The sequence below is a fragment of the Balaenoptera borealis genome (assembly GCF_965194805.1).
Source record: "Balaenoptera borealis genome assembly, chromosome: 8".
Classification (NCBI taxonomy): Eukaryota; Metazoa; Chordata; class Mammalia; order Artiodactyla; family Balaenopteridae; genus Balaenoptera; species Balaenoptera borealis.
In genome coordinates, this window is record NC_138865.1 from 102,731,262 (window position 1) to 102,754,980 (window position 23,719).

A 23,719-nucleotide genomic window follows, 5' to 3' on the forward strand; every position below is an offset into this window, starting at 1 on the left:
ATTGGAAAGGATGGAGAGAAGACTGTGCCACTTCAGGAATAAACTTCACTTATTCAGAACGTTGGCTCCGGTGAAACGTCCTCAGCCCGTGTTGTACCGAGGGCCAGATGGGTGGGACATTGCTGCCTTCAGTCCTGGGTATCAGCTGAAGCAGTTCAGCCATCGACAGTTCTTTTGGGGGGGGGTGGGTAGAGGGAGACGCCTCGAAGGCCACAATGGCATTGACCTTTGCAGGGCTCATTCTTGGCTCCTTCAGTGAACAGGTGCTTATTGATCACCTCCCCCGTGCCAGGCGCTGCCGTAGGTGCTGGCATGTGGCAGTGAACCGAGGAGGCAAAGTCCCCGTCCTCCTGTAGCTGTCATTCTGCTTGGGGAGACAGTGAAGAGGACGGGAAGTAACAAGCATGTTTCATGAATGGAGGGTAAACGCTGAGCAGAAGTCGTAGAGCCGGGAGGGGGTGTGGAGTGCTGAAGCTGGGGTGCAGCTGAGACGGCTGGCGCTTTGGATCAGGCCGCCACGGATCTCTCTGCCGGCACTGGGATGTTTGAGTAGAGACCTGGAGGAGTGGAGAACTCGCTGTGGGGACGTCTGGGGAGGAGGGCAGAGCGCTTCAGGCCTGAGGCAGGAGCTTGCCCTCGTGCGCAGGGGGCAGCGAGCAGGCTGGTGTGGCCAGCGAGGGGGGAGCGAGAGGGGCGGTGTGAGCAGATGCGGTCCGCAGGCGTGTGGGGCGTGTCACAGAGAGCCCAGAGGGTCGGGGCGAGGACTCCGGCGGCTGCGCCGAGTGAGACACGGACCCCTAAATGAGTGTTGAGCCGAGGAGAGACACGAGCTGGCCTAGCTGAATAGGATGGCTCTGGCTGCTGTGTCGAACGTCAGTTCTGGGGCGTTGGGCCAGGGTAGGACCAGGGAGACGGGCTGTGAGAATACTACAGCAAGACAGGAGAGAGGGGAAGGCGGCTTGGACGAGAGTGGTGGCCGTGGGGTGGTAAGGAGTGGTCAGGTTCTGAACATATTTTGAAGCTGGGGTTGATAGGATTTGCTGGTACATTGCTTCGTAGAGAGTGAGAGGGAAGAGACAAGGATGATTCCCAGAGTCTGGGTCTGAGGAGCTGGAGGGGTGGAATTATACTAACCGAAGTGGAGAAGACTGCCGTTATCTCATGACAGTGTCTCAGGCTGCGGGTTTTAGCGGGAAGAGCACTGGGATTGGAGTCAGAAGAATTGTTTTCTTGACTTGGGGGAAGGGGCGTAGCCGCGGCTCAGTCTGGACCTGTAAATATGGGTGCGTGTTAGGCGTCCAGGCGGAAGTGTCCAGCGGGTAGTTGTCATGCGGGTCTGGAGCTCGGGGGGGAGGTCCAGGTTGGAGATATGATTTGGGATTTATCATCACATAGTTAATATTTAAAAGCATGAATCTAGGTGAGATCATGTAGGAAGTGAGTATGGATAAAAATAGAAGAGGCTCTAGAACTGATACTTGGGGCAGGTTGACATATAAGGGTTGGGTTGGTGAAGAGGAATCAGCAGAAGATGGGGGAGTGGCTGGAAGGTGGGAGGCCCACCGGGCAGGCCCAGAGCTTAGTGAGGAAAGAGTTGGAGGAGGAGAGAGGGGAGCTCGTTAGAGGCTGCTGATAGAGGACGAACTCAGTGAGGACCCAGAAGGGACTGTTGGATCTAGGAGAATGGAGGTCCCAGGAGGCCTTGGAAAGAACAGCTCTGGTGGAATGGGGGAGGCACAAACCTCATTGGACCTGGAAAGCATTGCCAAGGAGAAGCCTGCCAACATCTACGAATAATAATCATTTGTACTCAGGTCATCGGTAGGTGGGCAGCTGGGTAGAGCTGGAGGCCTAGGGCAGTGGTCAGCCTCTGCAGCAGGGTAAACACGGCCCCTGAAATCGTGGCTGGATGTGTGTTAATTCATTTAACACCCCATGTAGCCATGCATTCATGAAGAGTGTATTTAAGCTCACCTTGAGGGCAGTTAACCCTCATTCGTAATGCTTGGAGTCTTTTAATGAGGTTTTATTCTAGAGGGAGTTAACCAAGTCATTGCTTACACACTGTGATTAGAGATTTCCCCCCCACCTTAACATTGTTTCAGGTGGCTAAAGTACTAGAGTAAAGAAGCAGTGGCCTTTGGGGGAGGTGGAGTGGCCCTCAGGCTGAGTCTTGGAGCACAGACAGATGCCCTGCTCCCCGTCCTGTGCGAGGAGACATGCACACTTTCGGGGTAGAGGTCTGGCCTCCACCAGAGCCTTCGACATCTCAGACTCTAGCTCACTTGTTGTCAGATGGGAAAACCGAGTCAAGCAGGGGTGGGACCGAAGTCCAGTGTGCTGAGGACTTCTCATTACTACTGTGACTTGGTAGAACTTGAAGCATTAGCGTTTTCGGTGGGATGATGTAGAAACTGTACTCAGAGAGAACGTTGTCTGACTCCTGGGCACTGGGCATCACTGGGACTCTTCCTTCAACATGGCCAGAAATGGAATTTGTCTTTGAGCCCCCAATCCACTGAGAAATTGTTTGGTTGCGTTGTCTTGGGCTGCAGGGCTCAACGGGAACGGCCCCAGGATAAGAGTTGTTCAGACAAACTCATGGCTGGAAGTCTTGTGCCCTTGGGCATGCCATTCATTCACTGTGTTGATTGAGTTCATACCATGCAGCAGGGCCCAGGCTAGGGCTGGATGTGGATGGGGACGGAACAGACACGGGCCCTGTCCTCTGTTCTGGTTCCCCGTCTGGCCACAGGGTGCTTGTGAGTGCCAGATGTGACGGGGTGAGTATAAGCACCGAACCATCTGGTAAGACCCAGAGGAAGATATTTGTTTCTGAAACTTCCCCAGGCAGGCTCTGTGGGCACATTGGACTGGCCATATCAGATTCAGTCCCGGGGATGAGTAAGAATGAAGCAAAAGAAAACTTTGGGGGTGGTGGAGGTCAGTGGTTTGCAAAGTTAACTGCTTTGGAGGTATTTCTTCCAATTTAGTCACGCCTAGTGTATTAGTTTCCTGTGGCTGGTGTAACAAATTACCACAAACTAGGTAGCTTAAAGCAAAAGAAATTTGATCTCACAGTTCTGGAGGCCAGAAGTCTGAAATCAAGGTCTTGGGCCAGGGTCACACGCCGTCTGGAGGCTCTGGGGAGATGTGCTCTTTGCCTCTTCAGCTTTGGGTGGCTGCAGCATTCCTTGGCTTATAGAGCTGCATGGCTCCTAATCTGTGGTCATGCTGCCTCCTCTTCTCTGTATTGTCCCCTCTTCTGTCTGCAAATCTCCCACATGTCTCTTACGAGGACACTTGTCATTGCATATAGGGCCCACCCAGATAATCTAGAATCATCTCATCTCAAGATCCTTAAATGATTTACATCTACAAAGAGCCTTTTTTCAAATGAGTTTGCATTCACAGGTTCTGGGGATTAGGTCGTAGGCCTGTCTTTCAGGGGAACCGCCATTTACCACCCACAAAAAGCAAAGCTGTAGGTATCAAAGACGGAGAAAGTAGGGGTTCTTGGAGGTCTAGTCACCACCACCCTGTTATTCAGGCCTCATGGGTACTTCTGGGCCTTTGCTCTGGAACCCCTAGGCCTTTAAGGAAAACACTTTGAGAACCACTGCCTTAGTGAAAGGCCAGGGCTGTTAGGGAATTCCTTGGGCAGGGACCCCCTTGGTCTGGCTTCTCTCCTGGCATTCTGGGATGAGCAGTAACCAGTGACCACAGACATCATGTACTTACTGAGAAATATCCTTTTAGTGCCTGACATTGGATTTTATGTTGAAGCGTGACTCGGGTTAAATATAAAATTCATAGCATATCTTGAGCAACTATTTTGTAGTTATCTATATATAAATCTATTTTACAGTGACACAAATAGAATAGATTATGAAGTGTCAGCATGTAGATAGATTCCAAGTGCTTTTTCACTAATATACCTAATGAGTCGTGCTGAGACTATCCATGGGCTCCACTGTACATTTAAATGGATATAATTAAAATAATGAGCTCTATTTTAAAAAATGATACATGAAAAAATATTTTTTTAAAGAAGTTAGAAGGAGCTGCACCACTAATTCACAGTGATATAAGTACTTCTGCAATTCCATTGTTATTAGGATGGCTAATTAAATGTGAAGCATCCGAGAAAAGCAACATTTGGGCTTGTAAATCTAAAGTGTGAAGCTGGGGGAGGAGAAGCCCCCTGTGTTCCTCAGTGCAGCGAGGGCTCAGGGGTGTCACCTGTAAGAGAGTGGATGGTTGTGTGCCATTGTGCTTGTGGGCAAGAGGGTGTGAGAGTCACCTGTGCAAGGCAGACGGGGCATTCAGAGACGGGGTCTAACGCCATCTCGAGCAAGCAGGGAAGGCTTCCCAGAGGCAGGGATGTCATCATGGACCAGTGTCATCATAACGGCAGCTGCCATCCAAGGAGATCCACTCTGTACAGCTTTCTGGCTCACCTCCTGCCCCGCGCTGGCAAGGATCACAGACAAGGAAACTGAGACTTTAGCAGACAAGGAAACTGACACTCGGAGAGGGGAATCTCTGGCCGGAGGTTGCGGGGTTTGTGGACACCCAACCTGTCAGACTCCCAACACCTCCTCCCTCCCACCAGGATGGCAGATGCTGATGAGGTCCTTGAGGGCAGGAAGGGACACTAGGTCTGTTAAGACAGGATGGTCAAGCGCTCACAGGCCCCGGGGGGAGGGCGTTCTGGGCAGGGAGCTGTTCTGTGTCCTTCCCATCCTGTGATGTCCGCTGTGGGGAACACTGACAGGTGGGACATCTCCCCTCTGGTGGGCCTCTCTGCGGGCCCTGGGAAGCCCATCTGCCCTGAACTTGGGGCTTAGCCCCTTGTGCAGCCGGGATCGGGACCAGCCAGGGCCAAGCCAGGGAGAGTCCTCAGCTGCCTGCCTGTCCAGCAGCCCCTAGGGCCCGTGGGCCGTGTTCTTGCCAGGCTGGCATGGAGGGTCGGACAGGGTCCCTGAGTTCTCCCTCTGTGCTCAGCGAGCCTCAGGGTGGGCAGGACTGGCCAGTTGTAGCACCCACGTGGTCTCAGCTAGGGAATAGGGATCTCAGCAACTTCGATCACCAGTTTCCCTCAGCACTAGCCTCTCCACTCTAGGAGTCACTCTAGACAGTGTCCTGGTTGTACATTTTTGCAGTTGGTCCTCACGAGGCCCTTTGAGTTAGTGTGGGGCTCCCTGCCTCACTGGTGCGGAAACAGGCTCAGAAAGGGTCAGGGCCCACTCAGGGTTCCAAGCTGGCATGACAGTGCTGCGCTTTAAACCCCACTGATTTACTTCCCCAGCCCCTGCATTAAAATCTACGCGTGTAAGACTCTTCCCCTGTGTTCTCTCGTTCCCTGCACACTTCTTTCCCCTGCCCCCCATATAGACGATAGGTACCCCAGAACATCTCCACTGGGGCCACCGTTCTAGGTCCCTTGCAGACATTGCCTTGCGTCTGCATCACAGTTCTGTGGGGTAGGTGCCGTGTTTATCCCCATCGTATGGGTGTGAAGACTGAGGCTCGGGGGTGAAGTCCCTTTTGCAGGAACCCACAACTTGAGAGAGTGGCAGTTCTGAGATTTGGCTCTGGGATGATCCAGATTCACAACCCAGTGATCTTTCCATCTCAGTTCCTCGCATCTCCTTCCCGCCAGGCCATCAGGCAGCCTCTGCTCCCTCTTCGTGGTTTGCAGACGGCCTTTTCTCTGTGTCCTCACATGGTAGAGAAATAGCGGGAAAGAGATCTCTCTCCTTCTTCTAAGGCCACAGTCCTATCAGATAAGGGCCCTACTGTTCTGATCATATTTAATCTTAGTTACGTCCTGAAGGCCCTATCTCCAGATACAGTCACGTTGGGGATTAGGACTTCACCAGGTGAAGCGGGGGTGGGGAGACACAGTGCAGCTCATAGGACCACCCCAGTGGCCTTTCTCTGCCCCCTCGTCATCAGCTGGAGCCTTCCTTCTCTCTCTCTGCTCAGTTCCCCAACCTGGGAGAAAGTTGAGAGCTGGGCGGGACAGTGGACATGATAAAACCCATGTTCTTGTGGTAGATGGAGCTGGAAGCCCAGAGAGGGGAAGGGTCTTGTCCAGAGTCACAGAGCAAGCCCACTGCTGATCCAGGATGAGATCCCGGGTCCTGCCTCCCAGCCCGGGCACCTCCGCTAAGGTCCAGTTGGTATGCTAGCCGGCCTTGCCTGAGCATGCCTGAGCCTGGGCCTTGAAGTTCACGGTCCAGCTGCTTCTCTGGAGCACTGGAGAGGGCTGGACATGGCCAGGGCAGCATCGCCAGGCCTGGAACATGACCTGATTCCCCAGCTTGTGCATGCCTCAGCTTCCCCACCACTGCCAGAAGGATGAGGGGGCCCTTATAACACAGAGAGTCTCACTGAAAGGAGAACAGTTCAAGAGTGGATGGCCGGGACCTGGCTTCGTGCCTTGGCCTGCCACCAATCTTGTGTGTGGCCCTGGGCAGGTCGCAGCCCTGCTCTAGGCCTCAGGGCCCACCCTCAATATTGAGCATGTTAACTTGAGGATGTTTTCTCCTATTTGAAGAGCCACCTAGAGACCAGATTGTGGGGGGCCAAGCATTGGCTCCGTGGCCTCCCCCTCAGTGAGCCTTTTGGCCTGTATGTGCCCTACTGTAAAGCAGGGTGAGCTCTGCAGCCCTTCCGCCAAGGAGCAAAGGGAAGGGCACCACGCGCTCTGCATACATCAAGCCACTGAAACCCCTGCTGCTCAAAGTGCCATTGAGGACTAGCAGCACCTGCCTCCACTGGGCGCTTGTTAGAAATGCAGAATCTCAGGCCAAGCCCCAGACCTGCTGGACCAAATCTGCATTTTACCAAGATTCTCAGCTGATTTATGGTCACACTGAAGCTTGAGAAGAACTGATTTCAACCAGCCAGAGCTTTTCTTGCAGGTCTCTTGTAACTCCAGTTACAAGAGTTACTGGTCACATTTAGACCCCAGCTTTTCCATCTGCAAAATGGGTGCAGTTTGAGCCATCCTAGTCCAGTGATTTTCAAACTGTGTTCCTTGGAGCCCCAGGGTTCCCTGGAGGACCCTCAGGGGCAGCGGTGGGGACCTGTGCTTTAAGGTGAGGGTCACGTGAGAGGTGGGTCTATAGCTAAAAATTTTGCAACCCCCTTGGCTGGGGCGCTCCCAGGTAGGTCTGGGGCGAGTCTGGGGTCCACACTGAGCAGACTATCTTCTTTCCCAGGGAGCGCTTGAAGCGCAGCCAGAAGAGCACCAAGGTGGAGGGGCCAGAGCCTGTGCCGGCCGAGGCCTCGCTGAGCGCCGAGCAGGGAACGATGACAGAGGTGAAGGTCAAGACGGAGCTGCCCGATGATTACATCCAGGAGGTGATCTGGCAGGGCGAGGCCAAGGAGGAGAAGAAGGGGGTGAGCAAGGATGGGACCGGCGACGTGCCTGCCGAGATCTGCGTGGTGATTGGCGGTGTCCGCAACCAGCAGACCCTGGGTGAGCGCCCGTCCGCAGTGTCGGGCTGGGGCCAGGGTGGGAACGTGGAGCCGGAGTGCTAGGGAGGGAGGCCTGGGATCCCTGTCCCTCCCCGGCTGAGAGAGCCTTCTGTGGCTGCCCTCAGGGAAGGGCCTCAGCTCCTGACCCTTGCCTTTGCCTGCTCAGCTCTGCTCTGGAGCTCTTGTCTTCCCACCTGATGTGGCAAAACCCTACCTGTCCTTTTAAGACTTTGCTCAAGTCAAATGCCTGGAACTTTCTGCAGGCCCGGCGAATCTCTCACACCATGGGGCTCCCACGCCCCAGATGGGTCCAGCACAGCCTGTATCACTCGGTGTCCTAAATGCCCGTCTGCATTTCTTCCTCCTGGGCTTCCCCGGGGGCCTCCGGGGGCAGCTTTCAGTGTGGGTCCTTCTCAGACCAGTTGTCCAGTCAGGATCAGATGGGTGGCAGTCTGGCACCTTCTCCCGCCTCTTCTGGTCTGGGCCAGGCTCAGAGGAGCTCAGTAGAAACGAGCTTCTTAGAAACCATCTCTCCCCGCTACATTACAGCGTGAGCCAGGGGATACCCCTTCGGGGCTGCCTGCACTCCTGCCAGTTTGCAAACGCAAATGCCCACAAAGCCCGAAAGATACGTTTATTTAGCATTGTGGAGATGAGCCAGACAGGCAGGTGGTAGGTGGTAGGGCCTGGGTCCAGCTGGAGAGCCCACACCTCACGTACGGCAACTAGGTGGGGAGACGGGCTCAGCGTGGCCAGATCTTTGGACAGAACACATGCCAGAAATGAGAATTTTAATGTAAATTCTTTTGGCTTTAAACGTTGGTGACTAATTTGACTTTTTAAATCTGCCAAACAAAACATATCTGTGGGTCAGAGTCATTCCATGGGCGGCCAGTTTGCAACCCCGGTCTGTAAAATACAGTCCACATGCCTCAGCCTGGCACGGAGACCTTGCCTAGTCTGTTCCCAGGTCTCTGTTTCCATCTGTGCCCTCCTCTGCATTCCTGTGCTCAGGAGGCCACTTCACTCCCCTCTACCTGTCCCTCCTGGGGCAGCTCTGCCCACCTCCTCCTGACTTCCAGGCTCCCATCCCATGTGTGGCAGGCAGGGGAGGCTACCCTCTGTCTGTTTCCCCAAGTTTAGACTCGAGACCTCTTGCCTTTTCTTCCCAACCGCTGGGGATCACCCTCAAGTTCCCTTTCCCAGCTGTTCCTGGGCTGGTTGTGGCCACCATCACTCCACCTGGGTCACTGTGGTGTCCTGCTAACAGCCATGCCTCTGTGTCTTTCTGCCCTCACCTGCCATCTACTCTGGCTGCCAAGGGCCTTGAGAAAAATGAAACACTGACCATGTCACTCCCCACTGTATCTAAGGTCAAGGCCATAGCATTAAGGTCCTCCATAACCTGAGCCCCATAGCCCCCTTTCTTCTTTCTTTCTTCCCGGTCCTTTCATTCCAGCACAGTCTGCTCTTCTGCAGCATCTCCTACCCTTTGCTCCTGCTGTTCTCTCTCCCTGGAATGCCTTTGCCGAAATCCAACCCAGTTTACAAGAGTAGCTCCAGTGCCCCCTCCTCCCAGAAGCCTTCCTTGATTTCTTCTGGTCAGAAGTGGTCTGTTTCTGCCCTGCCCCTCAGGGGGCACTTCCCATTATCCACTTGAGATTAGAGGGGCCCTGTCAGCACCTGCCTCTGCCACAAGATGGGCAGCTCCTGGAGATTAGAGCTCCAGGACCTGTCTGATCTGTGTCTGTGCTCCTTACTCCCACCACACAATTCCTAGCAAGGTACTAGTTTCTAGGAAGCAGTGTTGTCATTGGTGCTATAGCTGTCAGAATGGGGCTAGGTTATGCCACAGTAACAAAAGACCCTAAAAAGTAATGAGATCTTGGTAGCTCAGAACCACAAAGGTTCATTTATTTCTTAGTCCCACTACATGTCCATTGTGGGCCAGCTGGGGGCTCTGCTCTGTTCTGGACCCAGGCTTAAAGCAGCCATTGTCTGGAATGCTGCCAGCCAAGTGACAGAGGGAAAGACAGCTCTGGAGGGACTCATGTGCCAGCTGCAATCCACAAGTGAGATGTGTTAATTCCCTTCACAGTCATTGGCCAGGTTAGTCAGGTGGCCCCACCCAACCTCAGGGAGGTGGGGAAATGCCATCTCCCATGTGACAGAAGGGGGGATGAACCAGAAGTATTTGCTGAAGAGCATGAGTGACTTAGCCCAGTGTCGAATGAAAGAAGAGTCTTTTCTGGGGCCTGCGTCTGACCTCCCTCCACCAGTGTTCACTCCCCAAGGCCTAGGACTGTGTTAGCCACTCATGGATGTGTTAGTTAACTGAGGAGAGGACCTGCCCTTGCTCACTTTAAGACTCACTGGACCCAGGAGTTATTTATGCCCTTCACTGGGAGATGCCCAGTGAAGGGTAGTTGAATCTGAACCTTGAGGCGGGGCCAGCAGTCAGGATTCAGTGGGGAAAGCCTGGAGGGGCCATACTCTGGAAATGCTGGGAGTCCTCCCTGGGCCAGCTCCCTGCACAGTGAGAGGCCCCAGGGCCTCATGCCAGCCACAGACTCTGGTTTCCAGCTCAGCTGCTACTCAGCAATAGGTTCCTTGGCCTTGCTGTGCCTTAGTGTCCTCTTCTGTTAAAGGAGACATGCTTCCTGTCCTGGCCACCTCATAGGTGTGGGAACTGAAGGGGACAGTGTTGTGCAAGGAGAATGAGCTCAGCTCCTCAGGCTGGGAGTGGATCCAGGCTTCCTGACTTAATGGCTGTTGCACCTTGGGCAAACTGCTTGACCTCTCTGTGCCTCAGTTCTCACAATTGCAAATTCATGGGGTTAGGTGAGAATTCAATAGGATAATGTGTATAAAGTACTCAACATTGTACTTAGTAAATAATTCGCTGTTATTAGCAGTAATACTAGTATTGATAGTATAAAGTATCTCTTCAAGAGGAAAGAGTAGTAATAGTTTCTGCTATTTTCCCAGGTCTGAGGAATAAGCCAGTGTGATGTAGAGAGGAAGCAGGATAGAAAAGAAAGCTGGCACTGGGTGAGGTGTCAGAAGACATGGCTTCTAGTTGGTTCTCGGTTTTCTCCCCTGAGCTTCTTCTAGTACTGCCCCCCTAGAATCCAGGGACGTTGAGGATGTTAGGAAATTTCTGAGTAACCTGCTTTTGGAAGACTTTTGTGGAAAAGGTGTAAAAACCACAGTTAGAAGTGGAGCCGCCATTTTGGAGCCAGTACCAAAGCAGGGCCAGGGCACTCCCTGCTGGTCATGATGGCTCGTCTCACATCCATCAAGGCAGACCTTCCACCTTGAGGGTGTAGTTTCTTCTGCCAAGGGTCAGGCTCAGAGGAATCTGGCTTGGCCTTTTAGTAGCAGGAAAGAAAGGCAGTATTTTTTTAAAAAATCAATGTTAGAATTGAACATTTTGAACTCATCTCATCTCAAAAAGGCAAGTAGATATTATCTTATGGGCCACGTCCGAGCAATTGCTGCTGGCTATTAGGAGTTCTGTGTTGAAGATTCTAAAGGGTGGCATGATTGATTATTGACGTCTGTCATGGATGTGGAAGTGGGCAGAGGAGCTCCACATGCTATAGATGTGGCACTCAGAGCCCCTTATTTTATAGAGGGGCAAACAAAGGCCTGGGAAATGGAAGAGATTTGCCACTGCACCTCACAGCACCCGCCTCCCACCTGCTCCTAGAAGTAAAACAAGGAAGGAAAGCATTCCCAGGGATCTGGCCGGGACAGAATGCTGGTTAGAGCCATCCCTTTAAATGAGCTTGTGCCACAGTGTGCTTCTGTGCCCTGGTGGCTGGGCGCTGTGCAGTGAACATGTTCCCAGGGCACTTGGCAGGGGTGCGCAGGGCTGTGGCCGGACTCTGTTGCTGAATAGAATAGTGTTCCTGTTCGGTCACCCAGTGCTGTGCCATGAGGGAACCTCCTGCTTGCCTTTTCTCTGAGCTCCATCCGCCTGTTCCCACCCCAAAGTCCTCACTGGCCCTCTACCAGCCATCAGACAAACAGTGTTCCTAGTGACACAAACATTATCTGAGGCACTTCCCGTGGAGGAGCTTGGGTCTGGACACATGGATGGCATTTGGCAGCTTCTCAGACTAGTAGAGTCGAGAGGGGCATCAGTGCCCAGGAGGCTGGGTGCCAAGCTTGCAGTAGTTGCTGCTACTTTCCTGCTGCCCAGAAATTCTTTGTGCTGAAAAGGGTATCTCTCAGTCTTGAGAGACTGAGAAAAGGGTATCTCTCTCCTTTTTTAGCAAGAAGAGCAGAGACAATACTGACTGTGACAACTTTGTTGGATAAAACCAGAAGTGAAAGGCATCCCTAACTGATCACTGCACACTGTCCCAACAGTGTACCTCAGAATCCTTCTCAACACAGTATACTAGGAAGTCACTGCCAGTCAGCTAAAATTGAAAAATCTGAAGTAGAAACCTGCTCGTCAGCCTTGTCCTAGATGATGAAGACAAGGCAAGCTGGGTTTACACCAAAAAGCATCCAGCCCATGGAGCATTTCCTGGAGGAATGGTGCAGAAGAGATGATGGAGTCTAAGTATTCACAACTTAGAGCATTTTGGTGGGATGGGACCGGGCAGACACATTCCAAGTAGCCCCAGCCAATACAGGAAAGTCACCAGGAGGTGATTTCAGCTCATAAAAGGGAGGACTCTGTGATTATGGGAAGTGTTTGGTAACTGAATACAGGCCTGTGAGGGAGTGAGTTCCTGTCCTGGAGATGGGTAAGCAGAGGAGGGTCACTGGACCAGGTGCAGGAGGGAGAGTCAGTCAGCTGGGAGCCTGGATCCTGCGAGGATGTTTTTAGGCAGCGAGCTTTGGGCACCAGGGGTGGTGGTGTTTTCACACACACAGGGCTGCCCAGGGAGAAGGGGCAGGGAAAGAGGAGGCGGGGGCTCGGCCACAGCTCTGGAAGGAGCAACAGAAGAGCAGACAGCCATTCAGACACAGCCACATGGGTTTCGGTCTCTTATAAACCCAGGCAGCGAAGGTGCCAGGTCCCGCTTCGTAGTGCCAGCTGATAGTTTCCTGTTTCAATCGGTGTTGGCAGGGCTTTGGGCCTGAGCCTGCCAGAACCTACACTCAGCTGTTTGCTGCAGCCACTCAGAAAGGAGGGTTCTGGCCTCCCTCTCAGGTGCGTCTTATCCCAGCTGCTGACTCTCCATCTGGTGGTCCAGGGTGGGATGGGGTTCCTGATTGGAGGGAACCCATGGAGATGGGAAAGGGCCCCTGGCCTGTAAGCCAAAAGCCCCGGGGTCTGCCCTGCTGTGGGGCTCAGGACGGGTCCCTTAACCTCTCTGAGCCATACTGTCTTCATTGATCAGTGGGTGTAATAAAGTCTGCCTGTTTTTCTAGTAGGATTGTTGAGGTCAGAGTGAAGTAATAGGTATGAAAGTGGTTTTGAGGGGGACAAAAAATGCAAAACAGATACCAGTGATATTAGCCAAAGCCTTGGACGTTGACACATCCGGGGTTACCTCTGGAATGATAGGAAGCTGAAAGGCCAATGGCTTCAAACTTCTTTTCTTCAGTGTCTCCTAGAAGAATTTTGAGAAACTATATTCTCTTTCACATTTTTGAGTTGGCGTCTAACGTTTTCATTCAAAGTTTTGAGTAATTACAAAGGATATAATTTCTGATGTGTTGTATTTTTTTTTTTAAATGTGGCATTTTGGAAATAAAACTGTGAACCACTCTTTTAAGTGTATCCAAGGGAATCCAAACCCCACCGCTTTTTTTTTTTTAATTAATTAATTAATTATTTATTTATTTTTGGCTGTGTTGGGTGTTCGTTGCTATGCAAGGGCTTTCTCTAGTTGCAGCAAGCGGGGGCCACTCTTCATCGTGGTGCGCGGGCCTCTCACTGTCGCGGCCTCTCTTGTTGCGGGGCACAGGCTCCAGACGCGCAGGCTCGGTAGTTGTGGCTCAGGGGCCTAGTTGCTCCGCGGCATGTGGGATCCTCCCAGACCAGGGCCGATCCCGTGTCCCCTGCATTGGCAGGCAGACTCTCAACCACTGCGCCACCAGGGAAGTACCCCCACCGTCATCCATTTAAAAAACATATGAACAGGTTCATCTTTCACAGTCAGAAATTTTACATCTTTCCTTTTTCTCCTTGAACTCATATTTCCAGCCCGCTTCCCTCACAGGATTTTATCCTAATGTAATATATTTTTTATGCTTGAGAGTCTTTTATTGATCACTGTTTCACACTCATCTCCCACAACAAGATGTACGTAAATTGAAATAGAAATTTCTAAAAAATATGTTGGAATCATAAAGCTGTACATTTTAAAACTTTTTTTTTCCCCTGATGGAGTTGCTATTAGCATACAATTTGTCAAAAACAAATTTAGATAAATAGCAAACATAAAAGTAAAAATTATTGAAAATGCACCTCTTAATGAAATGGATGAGGCTTTATTTCTTCAATTGGCTCATGTTTCTGTGAATTAATATTTCTTATTGTTGAGCGAGACAAGGTTCAGCATTCATTTAATTCCTTTTTTTCCATTTTCTTAAGTGTAAGTGCTTAGAAGGCTTGATCACATAAATAAGGAGCCAGGGGTGGATGCAGTCTCGTTTTATCAGTGTCACTCAATTCTTTGAACGCCTTCCAAGTTGTATGCCAAAAATCACACAGGGGTCTATCGTCAGATATTATTTTCAATGGTCTCTTCGCTGACAACTCTATTAGATTCTTCTTCAATTTTGTTGAAAGCAAAGAATTAGAAATCACCCAATTTACAAAAGAAATTATTCCCAGTCATTAGATCCACCCACTTTCTGAGTCCAACACAGTATCTCTTTGCCTGGAGCCCTGAGATGTTCATCCCCCTTGGACAGCACCACGGTGGGATTAGGGGTGGGTGAAAGAACCATTGTGTTTGTTGTGTGGAGAAGGGTGACGGTGAGGAGAACCAGCTGAGTGGGGCCTCCCTGCCCTCCACGTTCTCTGGTCCATTGGTTTTAGGAAGAAATGCATTGGGAATTGATTCTTTTAAAATTCCCTGTGCTCATACATCCCCAGGGGATTTGTACTCTGCTTGGAAGACCGTGGTCCCGAGGACATTTGTTCTGAGTCCCAGCCCCAGGGAGCCTCAGGAAGCCTACTTGTCCACGACTTACCTCTCCAGGCCCCCTGTCCCCCAGCAGGCCATGCGTGGGCCAGCTCTGCTGCTTCTTAGGACCAAGGGGGCAGGGTGCTCCTGAGCACGTGATGTATGAACAGCGGCTCCCGAGACTCTGAGCTAAATACGGGACTGCCTGTTGTAAGGAGCCATCTGTCTGTCCCCCCACCTTGTGTTTTTCTTCTCTCCTTCACCTGCTCTGGATTTCTGCCTCGTTGCATTTTGTGTATCCTGAAAGGTGGTGGAGCTGATCTGGAGCTCGCTGGGTGCCAGTGATAGAGTTCAGGCATGCTGCCCACATTCCTCTTCTACCTCCGTCTTCCCACTTCTCCCTCCAGGGGCTTCGGGAAGTCCACCCACCTGCTCTCACCTGGCCTCACTTGGTCTGTCCAGTGCTCTTGGGAAGGGAGCTTAAGCCAGGCTCTCTGCCAGGTGGTTACAGAAAATGCTAGACCGATGCTCTTCATCAGTGCCTGTGGATTCTTGTCGTGTCACTAGTGACAGCGGGATGGGGGAGAGGAAAGGCTTGTGCCTGTGTGCTGACGTGTCCTGCCAGCCACCCCAGGCAGTCGCTCCCAAGGCTCTTGATAGGGCGCTCTGGGGGTCCTGTGGCGGTACCAGAGCTGGCAGGGGGTTCTGCTGCCCTGCAGTGTTAGGGGGAGCCCCATGACTGAAGGGGGTTCCTTGGCATCCGGAGGTAACCTGGCATGGTGGCAGTAGGATGGCTCTGGATCCCTGAAGGCCAGCTTTGAGCCCAATTCCTCACTAGCCACTATCTGAGTGGCCCCAGCCCTGGACCACCTGGCCCCTAGGACTTTCAAGTTCATGGTTGAAGTGGCCGTTGAGTTGTCTCAACCACATGAGGACTTCTGGGAAGATGGAGGGTGGAAATGAGACCTGGGTGTACTCGGTAACTGGTAGCCGTTAGCAGGCGCCCTCTCTTGGCATCCTCCCGGGGGCTGACTGTGTGGTGGCCACACCCATGGGCCCTGGAGCAGGACAGATCAGGTGACCTCTGGCCCGATGTGTTCCCCCTCATCTGAAGAATGGGGATAATAATCGCCTTTCTGTGCTGGATTTGTGAAGATGAACTGAGCCGATGCATGAGAAGCCCCCGAGTCCAGAGCTCGCTCCCACTAGCTGGCTGTGTGAAGTGGGCAAGTTGCTGCTTCCGCACCGTGCAGTGGGGTGCAGTGGGGTGCAGTGGGGTCAGAGGCCAGCCTGTGCAGAGACGTTGGAGAGGCTCAAGTGAAATGAGTTGCAGCGCCTGCACTTAGTAGGCCGGGAGAGATGGAGACAAAGGACAGGAGGGTAGCGGGTTGTGGGGGGGGTGGAGTGAAGAAGCGGACGGGGCAGGGAGTCAGGCAGCCGGGAGGGGGAGCTTCTGAGCGGAGAGTCTCCGTCCGTGAGAGCCCTCCAGCGCCCACTGCACCAACCTGGGGTACACGGTGGCCGTGGGTCAGGGGGACAAAAGGCCACAGCACACGTGGGGTACATCCTCCCTGGAGGGTCATTTTGCTGGAAGAATTACAGGGAGAAATGTTAGGTTATAACCACGTGATGGGTAACTTTATGTTACATCCATGTTATGAATCAGGACAGAGGAAACACAAAACTGCAGGGGAATCTGGGCCCGCGGCTGCTGTTCTGCCACACCCCGGCCTCCCTTGCGGAAGTGTGGCCGCCCCTTAGCCAGCACAAGCTCTTTAGTGAAAAAGTCGACAGCGTGATCTTGTCCAACCCTCTCGTGTGTGGATGGGGAGACTGAGGCACTGGGAGGTCAGGAGACTGGCCAGCCCTAGACCCAGAGCCCTCCTCGCTGGGCCCCATCTTTAAGGGCTCTTTCTGATTTCTTGCTAGTTCAGATGGAAAAGCGCCGGAAGGCAGCCCTCACGGTGAATCTGTGCGAAGCCCGTATTCAGGGACCAAGCGTTGAGATATGCATCTGGTACATGATGGCTGAGGGGCAGGAGGACCTGTTGGGGCCAGCATGAGGGCGGGGGCGTGGCTGAGTGCAGCCGTCAGCTGCAGACCCCTGAGTATACAGGGCCTGCTAGCCTCTGCAGGGACACAGGGAACCACCTCTTCACCCCATCACTGCCACCGGTCAGCAAATCTTGAGCCTGCCCGGGACCCTGGAAGACGTGCTGCTGGAGGGATGGTAGAGCATGACTCAGTATGCCAGGCAAGGGGTCCGCTCTGCCCTGGGGCCAGGAGAGGGCCCGAGGCTGGCGAACTGTGCCCCTGTGATTCTCTGAATGGGTTGAGGCCTGTGAGCAAGGCTGCATGTACCCTTGGCTGTCTGTGGATTGAGGGAGAAGCCAGTGGGACTGGCCTGCTTATAAACAGTGTCAACTGGGTGGGTGAGTCGGGGACATCGCAGCCTGCAGGCTCTGTCCATCAGCCTACACTTACTGTATGGTTTGAGGAAAGACCTTGGGTATTGAGGGCAGTTGGAGAAACTGAGGCCCAGGTCTTGTGGCAGAGAGGGGTAGAGCTGGGTGGGGCTTAGAGACCTCATCCGGAAGTGCGTCAAGTCTAAACAAGTCTTCCCCATCACAGGCTGTGGCCTCGGTCCTTTGGGGAGAGACTCCCCCTTCCCTGGGCTGCCTGCCCCTCCACCTCCCCCCGTCTTTCCCTTCTCCTGCTCAAGGCCCCTGACTGTGGCCTCTTGCTACAGCCGTGTCAGGGTCCCGCACTGTGCCCACCAGGTCCTGCACTTGGCTGTCGTAGCACAACCACTCTGCACGTCCTCTTGCCTGGTGGCTTGTCTGCTTCCCATCAGACAGAGGGCAGCGATCGCGTCTTGCTTATGGTTGGGGCCTCGGTGCCGGGCATGTTGAAGATGCTCAATAAATTCCCGATCGGTTGAAGGAGAATTAGCAGAAACCGTTGAAGTGCAGGTTGGAGGCATAGGGAGAGAGTCCAGGTCTTTATTACTCGGTGACAGATGAGTAGAACAACAGGACGCCGTGAATTTACTGAGCCCCTGCTGTGTGCCAGTCACGGGACTAAAGACAGGGAAATATACACTCTGATCTTTGCCCTCCGTGTGTTTATATTTTTCCCAGTAAGACAAGGGTAACACATATAAAACCACTGAATAACAGGCTGCTAAATTCCATGCTGGTTTGGATGACAGCGTTCCCTTGAGTGACCCACAGTAGCAAAGTGGCACTGCCACCTGGGGGCCCACTGACTCACAGGTTCTAGCTCATTCATCCTGATCTTGGTCATGAGACGCAGGTATCATAGTCCTGTTTTACAGGTGAGGAAGCTGAGGCTCGGACCGGAAAAGGAATGTTCCTGCGATCAAACAGCTAGGGGGTGGCAGCGCTGAGCTCACGGTCAGGCTCCGAGCCCAGTGCTCTTCTGACTTAACCTGATACTTGGAATTGACACCCAGTAGCCGGGCCTCTGGCCCGAGGTCGGAGACTGCAGGCAGTGGGAGTTGACGATACTCCCACTCACCGACGGTCTGTGCTCGTGGTAGGAGTACTACTCATGCTTCGTTCAGTCTTCACATAGATGCTCTTACGTTATCCACAATCTTCTGATAAGGAGACTGAGGCCCGGCCAGTAAATGGTTGAGCTGAGACTCCATCCCAGGCCTGTCTGACTTCAAACCAGTGGTTCCCACGCCTGGTTGCTGGGCATCAGAATCCTCTGTGGATGCTTTGGGAAAAGGCAGATTCCTAGGCCCCTGGCCCTAGCCATTCTGGTACTGTTAGCCTGGAGTGGGGTCAGGGACTCTGTGTGTGGAAGCTCCCAGGTCGTTCTGTTAGGGATGCGGCCTGGGCCCAGGTGGTGGCAGGCCTGTGTGAGGGATGGGCAGGGCCTCCAACTCCTGGGGCCCTTGCCAGGCTGGGTCTCATGGGCTCTGCTTGCCTTTTGCCATGGGCCTTTGCCCTATGATCTGCATGGGTGGGCCCTGCCTTTGACTTATCTGGAATGCCTGCTGGGAACTCAGCCATTTCAGTCTACCTGCCTCTGGTAGAAGGGCCTGGCAGAGGGCTGGAGTCAGACATTCATACCATGTTGATCTCTGCACGTCTGAGGGATCAAGACGGCCCCTCAACAGACAAGAGAGGTCCTCTCCTTGTCAGACACATCTGTAGTAGAGCTGGGCACTTCCTGATGGGGCGTGGGGCGACCTCTATGAGGTAGGTACTTTTAGCCCCATTTTACAGATGAGCAGACTGAGGCTTAGTGTGTTTAAGGAAATTACCAAGGTCAGGCTGCTGGTAAGTGGCAGAACCCAGATATATGGTTTAAAGCCTGTCCTCTTAACCTCTGTCCATCCTGGCAGGGAGAGCAGTAGCTAGAAATTATTCTTTTGCATCTAAGTGATGATTTCCTTACATGGATGCAATTTATTCCTTATCCTGAAATTCTTTTACATTCACCTCCTTTTTCCTTTCAAGGAATAACTGTGAGTTACCTAAGAAGTTACCCTCTCTGTCTTATAGATTTGGAAGCTGAGGCCCAGAGGCGGGAAGTGACTCGCCCAAGGTCACTCAGAAAATAGAGACAAAAACCTGAAATAGACCCCAGCCTCCTAGCCTCCAGCTCAGTGCTGTCTTTGCTGGTCCTTGCTGCCTCTTTGCTTGTGGGAGACACGATAGCCCATTGGCACAGAGTTAGCATTACCTGGAGGCATCATCAGGGGTCCTGGGGCCTCGTGGTTGTGCACGTTGGATGCTGGCTGACCAGTCCTTTCCTTTCCTGTTTTCTAGGGTCCTACGAGTGTGGAATCTGTGGCAAGAAGTACAAATATTACAACTGTTTCCAGACCCACGTACGGGCACACCGAGGTGAGTGGCGTGTCCCTGGGGCAGAGCTGAGGGGCCGCACCTCCCCATCCTCTGCCTGTTTTTCCACCTGGGCCCCTCCAGGGTGACCCCAGAGGCCCTCAGAACTCTTTCTGCAGTAGGAGTGGGACCCGAAGAGGAAAGGAGAGGCCTCCTTAACTTGAGAGAGCACCCAGGGATGGGGGTGGGGTGGGGTGCAGCAGGATATACCACCAGTGCCCCCTGTCTGCCCCGCACAGGCCCGCTTCCTCCCAAGGTGCTTCAGTGCTGTTCAGTGTCAGCGGTCCTCGCAGGGAAGGTGCTCGTGTGTCATCTCATGTGCTGCTCATGACAGCCCAGGGAGTGGGGCGGGGCACTGTCTCCATTCTGAAGATGAGGATGCTGAAGCTACGGGAACAAGAGGGATGGTGCCTGCCCCTCCCTGAGCCTGACCCTGGCAGGCAGGGAGGAAGGGCACCGGCTCAGGGCCCGACAGACAGCAGGGAACATGGGGAAGGCTTTGTGCCTGCACCCTGAGTGGGAGGAGAGCGTCCCTGGGCACGCGGTAGCGGCTTCTCCTGGCCTCCGCCTGCCCGGCTTCTCTCTCTTTTGGTGCTGGCCCTTCCATTGGTCCCCTCTGCTCACCTCCTTCTTCTCTCTCTCTCACAGACACAGAAGCCACCTCGGGGGAGGGAGCCTCCCAAGGCAGTGAGTATTTTCCCCTCCTCTTGGACTGTGCGGGCTGAGAGGGCCAGGGGTGGGAGGAGGAGGGAGAGCCAGAGCCAGGGGTGGGGGAGGAGGGAGAGCCAGGGCCAGGGGTGATGCTCTCAGCCCATCACCCCGACCTCAGGCGGCTTCTGGGAGGCCTATTGCTGTGATGCAGGCTTTGGCTTTGGACGCAGCACCTCAGAGCAGCCTTTCCCAAAGTGTGCCCCGTGGCATAGGCATCCTGGGGGAAGTTAACCGGCATTCTGTCAATCAAGGGTTCTCTGGCCAGATAACCTGGGGAAACCTTGAGTTCTGCTAAGTTGAACATGTTTCTTTGCTGTAGACTTTTCACTGACAAAATATGCACATGTATCCCCAAGAGGGGTCCAGGGTATACACCATTTCCTCTGTTCTTTTGACTCCCGCTCATGGGTCGGGGGCTCTATAGCTGATGTTTGGGAAATGCTACTTCAGAGACTCATCCACCCATGGGCACGAACCCTGGGGTGCGGTATCCCAGCACTTGGCATGTACAGGGCCTGGGCATCTGGGGATACTGTTCTGCTTGGCTGCTTGCGGGCCCTGCTTGCCTTCCCTCCAGATCTAAACCCACAGGGCTGGTAGCCAGCCAGCACGACAAACCTGAGCTCCGGAACCCAGCAGTTCCCCTCCCAGGTGCGTTATGTGCGCACTTCCACCCAAAGATGTGAATTAGGGTGTTCTTAGCACTATTCGTAACAGCTTCAAACTGGAAGGCACCCAAGTGCCCAGCGCTAGTTGAACAGATAAGTGAGTCATGGTGTGTCCCACAAAGGACTGCAGTACAGCAGTGAGAGGGAAAGCCCGACAGCTACACACGGCAGCGTGGGTTACCCGCAAACAGAACGTTAGCCAAAGGAGCCCGGCACAAAGAGTGCTTCCCCTAAGATCTGGGTATAGAAAGTACAAGAACAGGGGAAACTAATTCACGCTGGAAGAAGTCAGAGTCGTGGTGACCCTTGGGAAGGGGTTTCTGGGTTCTGTGATTTGAGTTGGGCACTGGTTACAGGTGTTTTCGGTTTTCAAAAATGTAACGAGCTGAATGTTTAGGATTTGTACGTTTTTCTCCATCAGTGGTCAGCATGTTTTTTGATAGGGGACCAGATAGAAAATATTTTAGACTCTGCAGGCTAGGTCGTCTCCATCACAGCTGCTCGGCTCTGCCATGGAGCACGAACACAGCCAGAGACGGTATGGAAATGGATTCCTTATCAAAACAGACAGTGGGCAGGCCATAGTTTGGCCACCCCTGTTCTGCATGCTTGGTATACCACCATGAAAAGTTTCTTAAAATAATAAATGGGCTTCCCTGGTGGCGCAGTGGTTGAGAGTCTGCCTGCCAGTGCGGGGGATGTGGGTTCGAGCCCTGGTCTAGGAGGATCCCACATGCCACGGAGCAGCTGGGCCCATGAGCCACAACTACTGAGCCTGCGCGTCTGGAGCCTGTGCTCTGCAACAGGGGAGGCCGCGATAGTGAGAGGCCCGTGCACCGCGATGAAGAGTGGCCCCCGCTCGCCGCAGCTGGAGAGAGCCCTCGCGCGGGGACGAGGACCCAACACAGCCAAAGATAAATAAATAAATAAATATATTAAAATAAATAAATAAACAAACATGAACCACCCCCCGCCACCCCCCTTAAAAATCCAAAACAGAGTAGTTTGAGGAGGCAGGGTCTTAGTTGCCATTGGGTCCTAACAGCATTTCTTCTAAGGCACTTTCGCATCCACCCTCTCTTTGGATTCTTACACCACGTGAAAGGCCTGCAGGGCTGAGGCTACCCCTCCGTTTTCTGGAGAATCTGAGCCTCAGGTTGGCCAGGCACCTGCCCGAGGGTCCTTGGCAGGAGGAATTCAGGGTCCTGTGCCTCCTCCCCAAGCCCCACCCTGCCCCTGCCTGGCCCCGGGCTCCTTCTCCCTCAATAGCTCCCTTCTCTTCCGGCTCCCATCGCCTGCCTGTGGTCAGCCGCACAGTTAAAGAACTTCCCTATTTATCTTTCCTTCTTTGGCTATTCTGGGCCCCTGGCCTCTCCAGCAGCCCCTCAATGATCCGTTATGCTCCGTCTGGCTTCCGCTGTTCCCGGAGTTTCACTGGTTGTGGAGGACTTCGTGACTGGGGGTATTTTTAGTCCTTCCATCACTTTTCCCTTCCTCTCTGCGGAATTCACTCCCCATGGCCAGTGTGCTCTGCTTGACTCTCCGTCCTGCCCCGCCGCCCTGCCCTGGGCCAGCAGTGCCCGCTCAGAAAGCCTGGCCTCCTCACACCCCAGCCTCGCGACAAGAGCCTGGCCATGGCGTCCTGTGGAGAATGTCAAGTCCAGCCTTGATCTTTTTGCAGATGAGGATACTGAGTTCCAGAGAGAAGTCATGCAGCTTGTTAGGGGCGGAGGTGGGCATAGAAACCAAGTCTCACACCTTCTAATCCAGGAATCTTTCATTTATTTGTTAGAGAAATAGTACAGTCATGCATAGAGGCATATACCCAGTTACCCATCTCTCAACTACGAACATAAAAGATTAACTCCGCATCGAGCTCTTGCCTTTGTTTAACAATAATATTAGGTAACATTTACCAAGTATTTATTGTGTGTTAGGTGTTGTGCTCATTTATTCTTTATCACAATTCTGGGAGATGAAGGAACATATCAGTCCTGTTTTACAGATGAGAAAATCGAGGTGCAGAGAGTTTAGGGCACGTGCCTGACATTAATGGCACCTGTAGGTGGTGGAGTTGAGTTTGAACTTGGGCAGCCTGACTCTAGAGCCTGCCTCCCCAGAGATTCCTGGAGTCCCTGAGCTCTCTTGGGGTTCTGAAGATGTGGTTTCACTGACCAAAAAATCATTTTGCCTTTCTTCCTTTGGGGATAACTCTCTTGTCCTAATTCGCTCCTGCCTTAGGTGGGCCCGGGCATGTGGCCCTGTCCACATTGAGGAGACATAGATCAGGATGTGGTGTGGGATTCGACAGAGCAGGGTGGGGCACTTCTCGGTGGCAGAAAGCTGGGGGTTCACCTTTTATTGGAAGTGGCAGATGTATGTGGCCCAGCTGGTAGGAGAGGCAACGTGAGCAGAGATGAGACACATGGGGCAGGCAGCTGTGGGGTGACCAGCACTGACCAGTATGGGAGAGGACTCACGGGGCAGGACCCCATCTGGAACCAGCAGACCCCAGTTGGGCTTGACCTCTCCACCTCTGTTCCCCGGGTGTCCAGCTCTGAGAAGGATTACGGTCCAGATGGGACACGATGGGATAGGTTGTTGCCTGTGTTGGATTGCTGGCCATGGGGAAGGATCGAAGCCCGTGCCAGGCTTGGAATCCTGGAACTGCCAGCCTGGGAGAGGCCCCGGGAATCAGCTCATCTACCACCACCCCCCCTCCCCAAACTAGGGGGGAAATGGGGATGCTGAATCCCGAGGTGGGGTTGTCACTTGCCGGCAGTCTGGGTGAGGCAGGCCGGGACCAAGACTCTCCTCCCCACGTCCCACCAACTCTACCCTGCCACTCCGTGGTGGGTCGGGGCAGGGG

At 53.3% G+C, this 23,719-nt stretch overlaps 1 protein-coding gene across 17 annotated transcripts in view; it reads left to right on the top strand.

The window, feature by feature from the left end:
• The window catches only part of ZNF618 (zinc finger protein 618), a 184,782-nt gene that overhangs the window by 109,112 nt on the left and 51,951 nt on the right, over nucleotides 1–23,719 (top strand). For all 17 annotated transcript variants that reach the window (XM_082403856.1, XM_082403869.1, XM_082403867.1 and 14 more), the window contains exons 3-5: nucleotides 7,233–7,492; nucleotides 19,397–19,474; nucleotides 20,120–20,158. In XM_082403856.1, the coding sequence (XP_082259982.1) occupies nucleotides 7,233–7,492; nucleotides 19,397–19,474; nucleotides 20,120–20,158 (377 nt within the window). The remainder of the gene's footprint in view (nucleotides 1–7,232; nucleotides 7,493–19,396; nucleotides 19,475–20,119; nucleotides 20,159–23,719) is intronic.